At 33.8% G+C, this 14,934-nt stretch overlaps 1 protein-coding gene across 1 annotated transcript in view; it reads right to left on the bottom strand.

The window, feature by feature from the left end:
• TMEM26 (transmembrane protein 26) overlaps positions 1-14,934 on the bottom strand; it is a 67,974-nt gene that overhangs the window by 35,812 nt on the left and 17,228 nt on the right. The window contains exon 2 of the mRNA XM_074297029.1: positions 8,536-8,614. Within this exon, the coding sequence (XP_074153130.1) occupies positions 8,536-8,614 (79 nt within the window). The remainder of the gene's footprint in view (positions 1-8,535; positions 8,615-14,934) is intronic.

The raw sequence follows: 14,934 nt of genomic DNA, 5'->3' as shown, positions 1-14,934 counted from the left end.
CTTGGGAAAAATAAGATTGCAGGAAATACATAATAATTTTAATGAATTGTGAATGTGAATAGGATGAACTCTTCCATAAAATGGAAGTAGATAGTGGCATGAATTAAAAGCCATAACCCTACAATGTGATTTTTAAAAGAAACACATTTAAAGCAGTGATACATACAGCATAAAGGTAAAAGGCTTTAGCAGAATCTATTATGCTTCAATTGAAGAAACAAACAGCAGGGGTAGTGATCCTGATATCAGATCAAGCAAAAGGTCTGATTAAAAGAGATAAAAAAATAAAAGATACCATAAATAATGAGGTAATACCAAAATTAAACATATAAGCACCAAGTGTTGTAGCATCCAAATTCCTACAGAAGTTAAGAAAGCTTCAAGAAGAAAAAGACAGCAAAAATATATAAGTAGGGGATCTCAACTTCATTCTATCAGAACTAGATAAATTGAACCACAAAATAAACAAGAAAGAAGATAATTATTTGTATATTATTGTATTAATATATTGTATATTAACATGTTATGTATAATATATTAATATAATAATATTATAGCTACATTATAAATAGAATTTTAGAAAAGTTAAATTTGATAGCCCTTTGGAGAAAATTGAATGGGGACAGAAAGGAATATACTTTTTTTTTGGCAGAACGAGGAACTTACACAAAAACTGGCCATGTATTAGGGCATAAATACCTCAAAATAAAATGTAAAAAGGCAGAAATTAGTAAATACATCTTTTTCAGATCATGTTGCAATAAAAAATTACATGTAATAAATGATCAGGAACAAATAGATCAAAAATTAATCGGAAACTAAGTAATCCAAAGCTAAAGAATGAGTGGGTGAAACAACAAATCATAAAAAAATTGATAATCTTATCCAAAAGAATAACAATAGTGAAGCAACATACCAACATTTATGGGATGCAGCCAAAGCAGTTCTTACCAAAAATTTTATATCTCTATATGTTTACTTAAATAAAATAGAGAAAGAGAAGATCAATGAATTGAGCATGCAAAAACATTAGAAAAAGAACAAATTAAATCTCCCAATTAAATACCAGTTTGGAAATTCTGAAAAGGGGAGATTAATAAAATTGAAAGTAACAAAACTATTGGGACTAATGAACAAAACTAAGAATTGGTTTTTATTTTAAAAATCCAACAAAATAGATCAATTTTTAATTTGATTTAAAAAAGGAAAAGAAGAAAATCATATTTCCAATATCAAAAATGAAAAGAGAGAATTTTCCACCAATGAAGAAGAAATTAGAGCAATAATTATCAGATATATTCCTCAATTGTATACCAATAAATCTGATAATTAAGTGAAAAGGATGAATACTTACAAAAATATAAATTGCCCAAATTAACAGAAGATAAAATAAGTTAGTTAAATAGTCCAATTTTGGAAAAAGAAATTGTACAAGCTATTAATTAGCTCCCTAAGAAAAAAATCTCCAGGGCCAGATGAATTTACAAATGAATTCTACCAGACTTTCAATAATAATTAATTCTAATAGCATGCAAACTATATGGAAAAATGGGGAAAGAAGGAGTCCTACCAAATTTCTTTTATGACACAGATATGGGGCTGGTACCAAACCAGATAGGGTCAAAACAGAGAAAGAAAATTATAGTCCAATTTCCCTAATGAATATTGATGCAAAGGTCTTAAATGAAATATTAGTAAAGAGATTAAAGCCACATATCACCAGGATAATACACCATAATCAAGTAGAATTTATACCAAAAGTGTAGGATTGGTTTAATATTAGGAAAGCTATTAGCATAATTGATTGTCAGTAACTAATTAGGAAAGGTATTAACATAATTGATTATATCAGTAACTAATAGAAATCATATGATTTTCTCAATAGATTCAGAAAAGGCATTTGGCAAAATTCAGTTTCCATTCATATTAAAAACACTAGAGAATATAGGTTTAAATGAGGTTTTCCTTAAAATTGTCAATAACATCTATCTAAAACCATCAGGAAGCATCGTATGTAATCAGGATAAACTAGAAGCATTCTCAATAAGATCAGAGGTGAAACAAGTTTGCCCACTATTACCATTACTATTCAATATTGTATTAGAAATGTTGGCTTTAGTAATGAGAAGAAAAAGAAATTAAGAGAATCAGAGTACTAATCATCACTCATCATCAACTAAAAACTTCTAGAAAAAAATCACAACTTTAGCAAAGCTGCAGGGTACAAAATAAATCCACATAAATGATCAGCATTTCTATATGTTATGAACAAAGTTCAGCAACAAGAGATACAAAGAGAAATTTCATAACTGTAGATAGTATACAATATTTGGGAGTCTACCTGCCAAGACAAAGTCAAGAACTATATGAACAAAATTACATAACACTTTCCACACAAATAAAGTCAAATCTAAATAACTGGAAGATTCCAAGTGCTCGTGGATAGGCTGAGCTAATAAAATAAAAGTGACAGTTCTACTTAAATTAATCTACTTATTCAATGCTATACCAAGAAACAGCCAAGAAACTACTTTAGAGAACTAGAAAAAATAACCAAGTTCATCTAGAAGAACAAAAGGTCAAGACTTTCAGTGAGATTAATGAAAAAAATGCAAATGAAGATGGCTTAGCTATATTATATTATTATATTTATAATATTACATATTATGACATATAATATATAATAATAGTATATTATTTGTATATTATTGTATTCATATATTGTATATTAACATGTTATGTATAATATATTAATATAATAATATTATAGCTACATTATAAAGCAATAGTCATTAAATCCATTTGGTACTGGCTAAGAAATAGAGTAACTGATCAGTGGAATAGGTTAGGTTCACACGACACAATAATCAATTACTACATTAATCTAGTGTTAAAGTCAAGGAGTCCAACTTCTGTAATAAGAATTCACCATTTACAAAAATTGCCAGGAAAAATGACCAACACCTAACAGCCTATATCAAGATAAGGTTGAAATAGATTGAAAGTTTATACATAGTGATACTATAAACAAATTTAAAAAAACAAAGGATAGTCTACCTTTCAGATCTGTGGAGAAGGAAGAGATTTATGACTGAAGAAAAACTAGAGTACAATATGAAATGCAAAATGGATAATTTTGATTATATTAAATTAATTTTTTCTTCAAACAAAACCAATGCAAAGAAGATTAAAAGAGAAGCACAAAACTAGGGAAAATGTACATCCAAGTGTTCTGATAAAGTCTTCATTTCTAAAATATATGCAGAATTTGTAAGAATACAAGCCATTCTTCAACTGATAAATGATCAAAATATATGAATAGACAATTTTTAAATGAAGAAATTAAAACCATTTCTAGTCATATGAAAGAAATGCTCTAAATCACCTTGAGAAGTGCGAATGAAGACAATTGTGAGGTACCACTATGAACCATTCAGATTGGCTAAAATGACAGAAAAAGATAATGATAAATGTTGTAGGGGATGTGGGAAAACAGGGATATTTATCCATTGTTGGTGGATCTACTGATATAACCACTGTAGAGAGCAATTTGGAACTATGCCCAAAGGGTTATCAAAGTATGCATACCCTTTGATCCAGCAGTGTTTCCATCAGACCTATATCCCAATGAGATCATCAAAAAAGGGAAAAGGACCCTCATTTGCAAAAATATTTGTGGCAGCCCCTTTTGTAGTGGCAAGGAACTGGAAACAGAGTGAAAGCACATCAATTGGGAATGGCTGAATAAGATCTGATATATGAATGTTATACAATACTATTATTCTATAAAAAAGTGATCACCAGGATGATTTCTGAAAGGTAAGGAGAGATTTACATAAATTGGTGCTAAATGAATTGAGTAGAATAAGAGAACTTTGTACACAACAACAACAAGATTATGAGATGATTAATTCTGATGGATGTGGCTTTTTTCAAATATGAGGTGTTCAATACATTTATTATGGAGAGAGCCATCTACACCCAGAGAGAGGACTGAATGTGAATCAAAACATAGTGTTCTCACTTTTTGTTGTTGTTTCCTTGCTTTTTGTTGTCTTTCTCATTTTTTTTTCCTTTTTGACCGTTTTTTTTCTTGTTCAACGTGATAACTGTGCAAATATGTATAGGAAAATTGTACATGTGTAACATATATTGGATCAATTCTTGTCTGTGTAAGGGGATTGGGGAAAAGGGAGGGAGAAACATTTGGAACACAAAGTTTTGCAAGGGTGAATGCTGAAAACTATATATTCATATATTTTTATAATAAAAAGCTATTATTTAAAAAAAGCTGGGGCCTGAATAGATTAATTTGCTTGTCCAACGTCTCACAAGAAACAAAGAGCAGAGCCAATGTGAGAATTTGAGACCCCTGCTGTCAAATCCAGCAACTTTACCATTGTATCACACTTTGGCCACAGTAGCCCACAACACAAATGTTTTTCAGTCCATTAAAAGGAAATAATAGCTGCAGTCTTTCCAAATGGCTCTTAAACCATCTATTAATATTAATTGAACCACTGGTACTCTAAATGTGTGCTTTTTATTCAACAATTAATAAGCTAATATGTTACTGAAAGGACTGAGTCATAGCAGGACTGACATCCTCTTTATGAGTAAAACTGGAAAATATAAATAAATGAACAGAAATGTCTGGGGGAAATAGTGAGAGTGTAGTGAAATCAGGGATAAGAGTGAGCCTGGGTCCTAAGCAATAGAATGTTATTTTTGTAACCTTTATTGAATTATTTGCTCTGTAGGGGAGAAGGAAAAGGGAGAAGGAGGAAGAAAAAATTGGAACACAAGATTTTGCAAGAATGGATGCTGGAAAGCATCGTTACCTGTATTTTGAAAACATTAAGAAAGATATTATTACATTAAAAAGAATTCTATTTCCCATTGTTCACTGGAAAGAGCAGCAGATCTGGAAGTCCAGAAGGATCGTGGCTCTGCTAAAAATGAAAAGTGATTAATGTGAGAGTTAGAAACATTTGATTATATCAGGATTAATAATCCTAATTTTTATATGTGACTTCTCTGGGCTTCATTTGCCTCATTTGTAATCTTGCAGTGATATAGTGAGGAGACTGATTTTTAATCCTATGAAGTAGGAGGTCTCTATGTTGTATGGATTGTCTATGATCATTATTTGAGAATATGGACAAGAGGCGTTCAAGATGAGAACATCTGGAAAGGCTGCAGTCTGAACCACTGAGCTAGTATCTATCTTGATGAGATCACAGATCTGTTGAAAATGTTGAAAAATCTACTTGTCTCTCCCTGTGAGAACAGCTCCACAAAACCGTAAATCAGAAGCCATCCAGCTCCCTCCAAGGCTAAACTCAAAAGTTTTCACTTTCTAGAGGACTTTCCTAATTGCCCTAATTGCCCCAGAGTTTAGTACTTTTTTCCATTTCCACAGAAAAGTATTTGTTTTTTTCTTTATATCTACCTTGAGAAGCCTCTGGTGGTGTAGTGTGTAGAGATCTGAGCTTAGAATCAGAGAGGGTTCCAGTTCTGCCTCTGACACACCTTGGTTGTTTGATTTGGGCAAATCAATTAATCTCTCAATGTTCTTTCCAAATCTCTAGGACTAGAAGTTGCTGAGAAAAATCTGGACCAGTAGTTGGAGTTTCCTTACAGCAGAGTGTCAGGTATATGCTGGAGCCAGTTTACACCAGTTCACAAAAGCCCATTGTTAAATTTTCACTATAAGATTTACTTTTCAGACACTGACAAATGTTAATAAATCAGGGCTTAATTTATTGCTTTGTCTAGACTTGAGAAAGTTATAGAAAGAATGTTAATGAAACAGATTAGACTTAAAGTGTGTTCTGCAGATAGTTGGAGGTTTTTCCCCTCCCACAAAGAGCTAGTCATTAAACATTTACCAGCACAACACTGAGAGTTCCCTATAGTATTGCCAATGAAAAATCTAGACGGCATTTTGTATTTTCCTGTCAATGTATACAATTACGCTTCCCAGCACCCTGAAACCACCACTAGAAAGTAAACTTCTTAAAGGGAGGACATTTTTATATTTTCTTATTTTCTCTAGAGCCCAGTATAATGCTTAGAATATCTTGGGTGCTTAATAATATTCATTGAATTGAACTGAATGGAACTAAATTTCAATCCAATTGAACTAAATCCCAGGCAATCATTGTATCTGATCTTACTTGAAATGCCCATTATAAATGTTCCTGGCGTTAAGACGACCTTCTGGAAAATTGGACAGATTAAATGTGATGGTCTCATGGCCAATGACATTTCTTATTAGGAAAATTGTTTTTCTTTAAAAAAAAAAAAAAAAAGGAAGGAGGGGCTTTTTGGTTAAATACTTAATTTAATGTGTTGTTCTTTTTTCTCCTGCCTGAAAAAACTTGTATCCCATCCATCATTTGGTTAGGGGCCAAAATTTACTCTACCAGAAGTGCAGTGAAATCATATTTGGGTTTCCATTTTCACAGGAATTTGTATTTGTGAGAGAACTCGTGTGTGTGTGTGTGTGTGTGTGTGTGTGTGTGTGTGTGTGTGTGTGTGTTTAATATAGGCAGATGCTCAGGATGGAGAGAGCAGAAAGAGGGGAGAGGCGTGGGCTGGAGACGAATAGCAGCAGGCCGCTTGAGAGCAGTGTTGCAGCCAATGCAAATTTTACAAGCTGCTGAAAAAAAAGAAAGAAAGAAAGAAACAACAGCTTTTGTGGGATTGAGGAATTTCAAAATTCCTCTGCGAAGCTAACCTATATGTGACATATACACATCCATGCACGCATTCACACATTTAGAGATCTTGGAATTGCATGCAGAATTAAACAGAAAAGAAAACAACTTTCATCGTGAAGTTTCTCAAAGTACAGATTTTTTAGTTATTTAGTTGTGATTTTTTTATTCCTTTTCCCCACTGAGTTCCCTCTGAGGATGGGAACAAAAGCAGTAGAGACCCCATTTATTTCCTCCACAGAACCTCAACCTGGTGGGATTTTTCAATCTCTATCAATAACAAGGCCTAATCATCTCATTCTCCCCAACCCTTTGATTCTATCCCCAGTAGAAATGAAATGGGGAAGCCCACAGTTTTGTATTGCTAGATTTCTATTGCCAGATGTGGGTAATTAGCATGTTACCCAGTCTGTTTTCCATTTTTAACAAAATTCATGGGAATCAGTTTCAAAGTGAAGATAAATCAGGATTTCAATGTACACTATTTTTACCTTTAAAGTAGATTTATTCCTCACCATTTAAAAATTTTACCTAACACTCTCTTATATAATCTGGAAGGTTTCATTGATTCCCAGTCAATTCTGGGAGAAAAACAATAATGTTCTTCTCCCAACTGGCCCTTCATCATTGGTACAAAGAAACACAATTAAGCATATAGTAACTATATCTTACAATGCAATCCCAATCTGCCAGGATGGTTTAGAACTGGGTCATTATCACTAATACTGAATTCGTGTTCTACTTTAGATACTTACTAGTTATGTGTTTCTGGGCAAGATTCTTAATCTCTCTGAGATTCAATTTTATTATCTGCAAAAGTGGGATAACTAAAATAACACATCTCCCAGGGTTGTTGTTAGAAGAAAATGAAATAATAATAAATGGAAAATTATTTGCAAACTTGAAAATTCAATATAAATACTAGTTTTTATTTTTTCTTACTTTCTTACTTTTGGTGTGATTCTTAGTAATAGACATTTAGAATTATTTCTGTTAATCGAATTATTACTTATAACAAGTGGATATATATTCCTTCCTTTAGTCTGTCATGCAGAATAAGGATGCTTATTCTTCTGTTTTGTTCAGCCTTCATTCAGTCTTATTTGTGATATCATATATAGTTTGGGGCACAGCATTTAATTAATAATATTATAATTATTATTATTATTATATTAAAAATAATCTTATTTCCCATTGTTCATTGGAAAGAGCAGCAGATCTGGAAGCCCAGAAGAATCATGGATCTGCTAAAAATGAAAAGTGATTAGTGTGAGAGTTAGGATCATTTGTTTACATTAGGATTAGTAATCCTAATTTTTATATGTGACTTCCAGGAAGAATGTCAATAAATCCATGTTATCCAAAAATAATAGCATCTTAGATGAAGAGTTTAAAGGGAGTTTGGTGTCCCTTTCTCATATGCTTTCCTTTTATACCTGAGTGAACTGGGCTCAGGGATGTAAGATCTGCCCCCAGTCACAAAGGTAGTGATTTTCAAAGGTGGGATTTGAACTCTGACTACAGAGATAGTATTCCTTTCATTACAATATACAAAGAATTGGGAGGGATTGTAAATATGTTATAGGAAAGGAACGTGACACTCTTCTGGGCTGAGATTCTGAATGGGATAACTTGCTTTTGTTGACTGTCATTGTGTTATTAAATAACTACCTTTGAGTTATTATCGACGATTATGACCAGGGTCTCCCAGAGAAATATATTCCTATAGACAATCAGATTGGGATGGGTCTCAGAGGCTTGTCTGATAAAGGCTGCATTTCTATTAACGATCTTAATTACCTAAAGAAATTACCTGGGTCTCATGATGCATTTCCAGGAGCCATAACGATGGCATGATACTAGTCAGGTAGAAAAATATGGCGGGTGAAAACCTGTGGAGGCAAAGAGAGAGAGCGTCATTTTGAGAACAACCTGCCTATAGGAACTGTCCTTGGTCTAAGGGAAATTGTGTTATGTGATTTCTGCCATATGGATTCCAGAGAAACAATGTAACTGCAAAAGACACTCGCAGCTGCCATTCTCACTGAATTTCTAATCAAGCTAAGAAATGTTCACTTTGATATGGTGTCATGGGACACTGCCAACGAGCTAGAGGAACAAGACTTAGACTTTGATTCAAAAGTGTTTTATGCCACCTAAGCCCAGCTATCACCATCTTTCCTTGATTAAAAAAGAAAAAAACCAACTATGAAACACCATGCTTGGTAATTGATGTCAGTTCCCTTATCTAGCCTGAGAAGCTACAAGCCTAAATAGTACCATGTCAGGAGAACTATTCCTACACACACACACACACACACACACACACACACACACACACATACACACACACACACGGCTGTATATAAAAACACACATACGAATATATGGATATATATATACACAACAACATATGTGTAAACATATATATGTGTGTATACATGCGTATATTTGTGCATATATTATATATGTATGTACAGATAGAGAACAGAGGCAAATATCACAGTCTGCTTTTATTTCCATTACACATTAATAGATACACATGCATAAATGTATGCACATATTCACAAGTAGACACATACTTCACACCTTGATGTTATTGCTACAGACAATTTCTTTGTTGCCTAAGACAACTTATCAAAAATCAAATAGTCAGAATGTGTGTGGAAAATCAATTGACTCTCGGTCTTGTGATTTCTAGGCTGGCCTTGAATCAGCGAAGCTGTTTTCATATATTTATGTATATTTACTGGGCACCATGTGAAACATGTATGAAATACTGCTTTATGTGTGTGTGTATGTATTTATATATTGGACACAATCTTTGTTTAAAATCATTTCCACACTTTTGAGCTCAAAATACCCCAAAAAGTGTGAGTTAAAAGCAAAGGAAATGAAATGACAAAAGAATATATTAGGAAGTTTCATTATTTTTAACTTTGACTTCAATATTTGATGGGTATTTTTATTGCCAGATTCTTTAAAAAAAAAAAAAAAAAACTAGGATGCATGTGATGATTAAATTTAACATTATAAATAAATAATATAGGAAAAAGGGGAAAGGAACCTAATCTTTCAACAGCTGCTAGCTATTTATAGTTTTATTTATACAGGTTTGAGAAATGCAAACAAAACCTGATTACATATAGGTCTACACACACAAATAAATATACGCCTATATACAAATATGGGACAGTTAGGAAGTACAGTGAATAGAAAGCTGGGTCTGGAATCAGGAAGATTTATTTTCCTGAGTCAAATCTGGTGTCAGACGCTTACTAGCTATGTGACCCCGAGCAAGTCAGCTAACCCTGTTTCCCTAGTTACCTCATCTGTAAAATGAACTGGAGAAGGAAATGGCAAATGATTATCTTTGTCGAGAAAACTCAAATGTGGTTGTAGAGAGTTGCACTTGACTGAAAATGACTAAACAACAAGAAATGTGTATATGAACACATAATTTATACATGAATCGACACATAAATCTGCATACATACATAACACACAGACATACATATATTATATATGTACGTATAGGTATAGATGCATGTGTGTATATCTACATATGTATATGTATATATACATTTGCACATGTGTAGAAATAGCTAGATAGATAATATATAGATAGATCATAAGTAGATGAATAGATAGATATAAAGATATCCACGCAAATATACATGCTTGTGATTCCACTCAGTAAGAGCTGTCCCAGCTTCAAACTTCTTCCATTAACATAAATTAACAACACATTTATAACATGGGATCTTAAGAGAGTTGTACTTGAGGTTAATTCACTCTCCGGGAGCACACAGCCAATATGAATCAAAGACAGAATCGAACTTAACTATTTTTTTTACCTCAAGGCCCTGAATCATCCTACCTTCATGTATTTAGGAATTTAATATACTTTGCAACAAATTTTAAATGAAAAATATTCATACGATTTGAAAATTAGATAGAACTCCAGAGGATATCCTCTGTGCTCAGTTTGAAAAAGAAAAAAAAAAGGTTATTATCTCAAACAAATCTCTTTTCATTGGAGGGGTAGGGGAAGAGGGTAGTTCTGGTAGCAAAATGGCACCTGCACCATCAGGTTTACTTAACTGTTTTTATTCCATCAGTGGAAGTGAAGAAGGCATATTTATAAATCAATGTAAAAATAAAGTGTCCATATACTTTAATTAACAAAAATTGAAAAGAGACTGAGTCCTTCCAAATCTGTTCTTGTTGGGTGGCTTCTGGGAGTTTAGTTAAGTTTGCATGTGGTTTTAAAATGTAGGAATCCAGAACTCCCCCTACTGACATTTTCCTTCAATATTGAAAGACTATGTTCCTTCTCTCTTGCCTTGGACAAATAAACATCATAGCGTAATAGCTTCAGCATTTAATCTCTTGGAATCACTAACTTGAAATAAAGTATGAGGTTATGATTTGTAATGACTGCTGAAAGCCTCCATGGGACATGCTGACCTTCTGGGGGGACATCAAAGTCCCCTGTTTCAAGAATTCATATAACACATCAAAAGGAAAAGGAGCTGTTATTATGGGTTCTTTGACCTCTGGTATCAGGGGAAACATAAGGAGAAACTCTTTCCCTTGTGCTAATGGAAAAGGAAGTGAATTTTGAGTGCAAGGGACAGTTGGGATATTAGAGGCTTTGTTTGAAGATTCCAGCTGTTGGCTGACCTACAATTCTATAATTTCTCTGGGGGACAATCCACAAAAGTATGTCACCAAATCTCAGAGCTGGAAAGAAGCTCGGACTCTATCCAGAGTAGCCAGTACCTGAGCAAGAAGTCATTATAAACTCCCATCAGTGGACATCCACTTCAGATACAAGATAATTGTGTTTGAAGGTGGGTGGGTGGGTGGGTACGTGAAACTTTCTGTATCTTCCACCCATTGTTCCTAGTCCTTTTTTATGGCAAAGCAAGAAGAAATTGATTCCACTTCCATGTGGGATTATAGTAAGCATTTAATAAATGCTTGTTTATTTCTTTTGGATATTGTTATTCAGTCATTTCAATCGTGTCCAACTCTTCACAATCCCATTTGGGGTTTTCTTGGCAGAGATACTGGAGTGGTTTGCCATTTCCTTCACTAGCTGATTTTACAGATGAAAAAACTGAGGCAAGTAGGGTTAAATAACTTGCACAAGATCACACAGCTAGTAAGCAATTGAGAATGAACTCAAAAATGTAAAGCCACCTTGTCCTCATACAGTATTTTTCTTTACACTCTAAATATTCATAGTTCTTTTAAATGTTTTTTGTATAACATGATCTCCAGGTTCTTCATCATTCTTACTGCTCTCCTCTAGACCTCCTCACACTTATCAAAGCCCTTAATAATATATGGTACCCAGCACTGTGCACAATCAGCCAATGTGCTCTCTAGGGAGGGCAGGGGAGAATAATACTACCATCTGACTAGTCCCGAGTACTATACCACCGTTAATACAGCCTAATCTATCAGGTAGCAAGGTGAGCCACAGTGGAGAAGAGAGCTGGGCTTACAATTAGATGACCTGAGTTCAACTCCTACCTCAGACAGTTCCTAGTTATGTGACCTTGAGCTGGTGAGTTAATTTCTATTTGCTTCAGTTTCTTAATTCGTGAAATGGGGATAATACCCATCTTTCATGGTTGTTATGAGTATCAAATAAGATAATATTTGAAAAAAAATTTTGGTAGCATGAACTTAATAAATGCTCTTACCTCCTTTAGATTTTCATTTTTGCTGTTGTTCAGTCGTTTGTCATGTCCAAGTCTAAATGACTCCATTTGGGGTTTTGGTTTGCAATTTCCTTCTCCAGCTCATTTTACAGATGAAGAAACTGAGGCAAATGGGATGAAGTGACTAATTTAGGGTCATACAGCTAGTAAGTATCTGAGGCCAGATTTGAACTCAAGAAGCTAAGACATCCTAACTCCAGGTCCCACACTCTCTTCACTACACCCATCCAACTGCTCATCTTCTGCTGCCTTATATATTTGACTTACATTTTCTGAAATCAAATGAAACCCACTGATCTTTTCAAAATTTAGATGAACAACTAACTAGCCATGCGTACAAATGGCATTATTAAAAAACAAAACAAAACAAACAAACAAAAAAACCATTGTAAATCAGGGGTCCTGTTGACATCTCTGTCAATTATGAGTCATGAAAATCAAAGAGTAATCACATAATCAGATGGTCAGCTGAATAAAAGTTTGCAGTTTGTGGTATGTGTGTACGGGGGGTATATGAGTGTATGTGGGGGTTTGTGTGGGGTGTATATGTGTGTGTGTTTGTGTATGTGTGCCTTGCCAGGAGGTCACTTTTAATGTATACACTATGAAGTAGAAAGAACACTAAGTATAAAATCAGATGAATAAATAGGGTTTGTAGCCAAATTCTGCCTCTTATTGATTGTGTGACGTTGGACAAGTCATTGGATCATCTATCTAGAATAGGAGGGGAATCCCAGAGATAAGAAGATAAACAGAACCCTGGAGGCCATTTCATTTGGAAAGGGTAGGCTACATGTTGAATAAAGAACCTTCCATCTGTAAGTACTATGGGGGTAAGAATATTATCCTTTAGAAAAAGTGACCATCACTGGCATTTTACTCCCAATTGTAATCATCTGATCAAAATGGAAGAGCTGCCTGATGCTTGTGTAATAAGATGTCTTGTCACAATAGCAGTATGACCTAACACCAAATTATTTCTCCATTAATATACAATAGTTTAGAAATGTTCCCTTTACAAATTGAAATCAGCCTCTCTTTATTCAAAGATATTCCCTACTTTATAGCTACTGGACTTTTAGCACAAGCTGCTTCCTACCAATCTCCGGTTTCTCTCTGCAGTGCCCCCTCTTGGCCACAAACTGCATGAAGCGAAGGGGACATCTGGGAATTTGTCAGTTTAGATTATGGCTATGACCAAATGCAAAAATGCATTTATAATACGAAACAACATTTCAGCAAATTGCAATCTAGCCAACATGAAAATCACGACACTCAATAAATTACTTTTGCAGCATATGTTACCTTTCTGCCTCTCGTCACAAGGTGAGTATTTGTAGAATGTGTTTAGGAATTATTTCTTTTTTGTCCCCTAAAACTGTTTCTATTCTAAGTCTCATAACCATAAACAAAATATTCACATAAACTACAAAGGATCATGCAAAAATGTGAAAGTCCAAATAATTTACCATTTGCTTTTTAAAATTTTTATGTGATTTTTTTAAAAAAAGTGTTGTTTATGGAAAAAAAAATTAATCTACTTTTTCCTTTCCTGCTATCTCTGACTTCTTTCTTTCTTTTCTCTGTGTGTATTTTCCCCTTTATCACCTTGACATGGTGATAAGATGTCCAGTCTTGCACATCATGAAGACCCATATTCAAGCCTCACCTTTGAGACATGGTGGCTAGACAAGACAAATCTTTCGGTGGCCCTAAGAACTCTCTTAAGTTTCTAAATTATAGAAAAGGTGCATATCTTCATGGGTAAATGAAATTTCCTGTACCACTAAAACTAAAAGTGTGGACAAAATAAATCATTCTTGTGTTTTTACTACCATTATTGATGCTGTTAAAGCCAAGAAGATAATAGCTTCAGATACTGCCTCTGTCAATAATTGTTTCATGCCATGAAAATCATGTAACTATAATATACTCCCATATAGTCCTTTAGGACAAAGATCTTTAGCCTTTTTGGTGTTTTGAATCTTTTTGATGGTTTTGTAAAGTCCTTCTGAAATGTTATCAAATACATTAAATAAAATACACAGGACTGCAAAGGAAACTGATTATAGTGAAATGGTTTTATTTCACATAGTATATACACATATATGTACATGCATGTATGTGTACATGCATATAAAACACATGTATATACATACATGTATGCACATATTCCTGGGGTCCAGATTAGAAACTCCCATTCTGGAAATGTTCTACTAGCTATCTACATCTGCAATCTACCCTAGTAGATGGAACTCATCACACTAAGAAAAATCACAGATCCTTTGTGTATCATTATTCTAATGATAATTATAATCAATGTGTAAACTGTTTTGATTTTACTCTTGTCATTCTATATTGTTTCAGATGAATCTTCCATATTTTGATGTATTTTCCATTTCTGACAATATGGTTTTTCATTTCTCAATGACCTTGTACCACACAACCAGGATTGGCACTTCAAAACAACAATAGAC

Source organism: Sminthopsis crassicaudata, chromosome 2 (assembly GCF_048593235.1).
Source record: "Sminthopsis crassicaudata isolate SCR6 chromosome 2, ASM4859323v1, whole genome shotgun sequence".
Taxonomy (NCBI): domain Eukaryota; kingdom Metazoa; phylum Chordata; class Mammalia; order Dasyuromorphia; family Dasyuridae; genus Sminthopsis; species Sminthopsis crassicaudata.
Note: the sequence above shows the minus strand (reverse complement) of the source record. Positions and strands in the feature narration are given on the sequence as shown.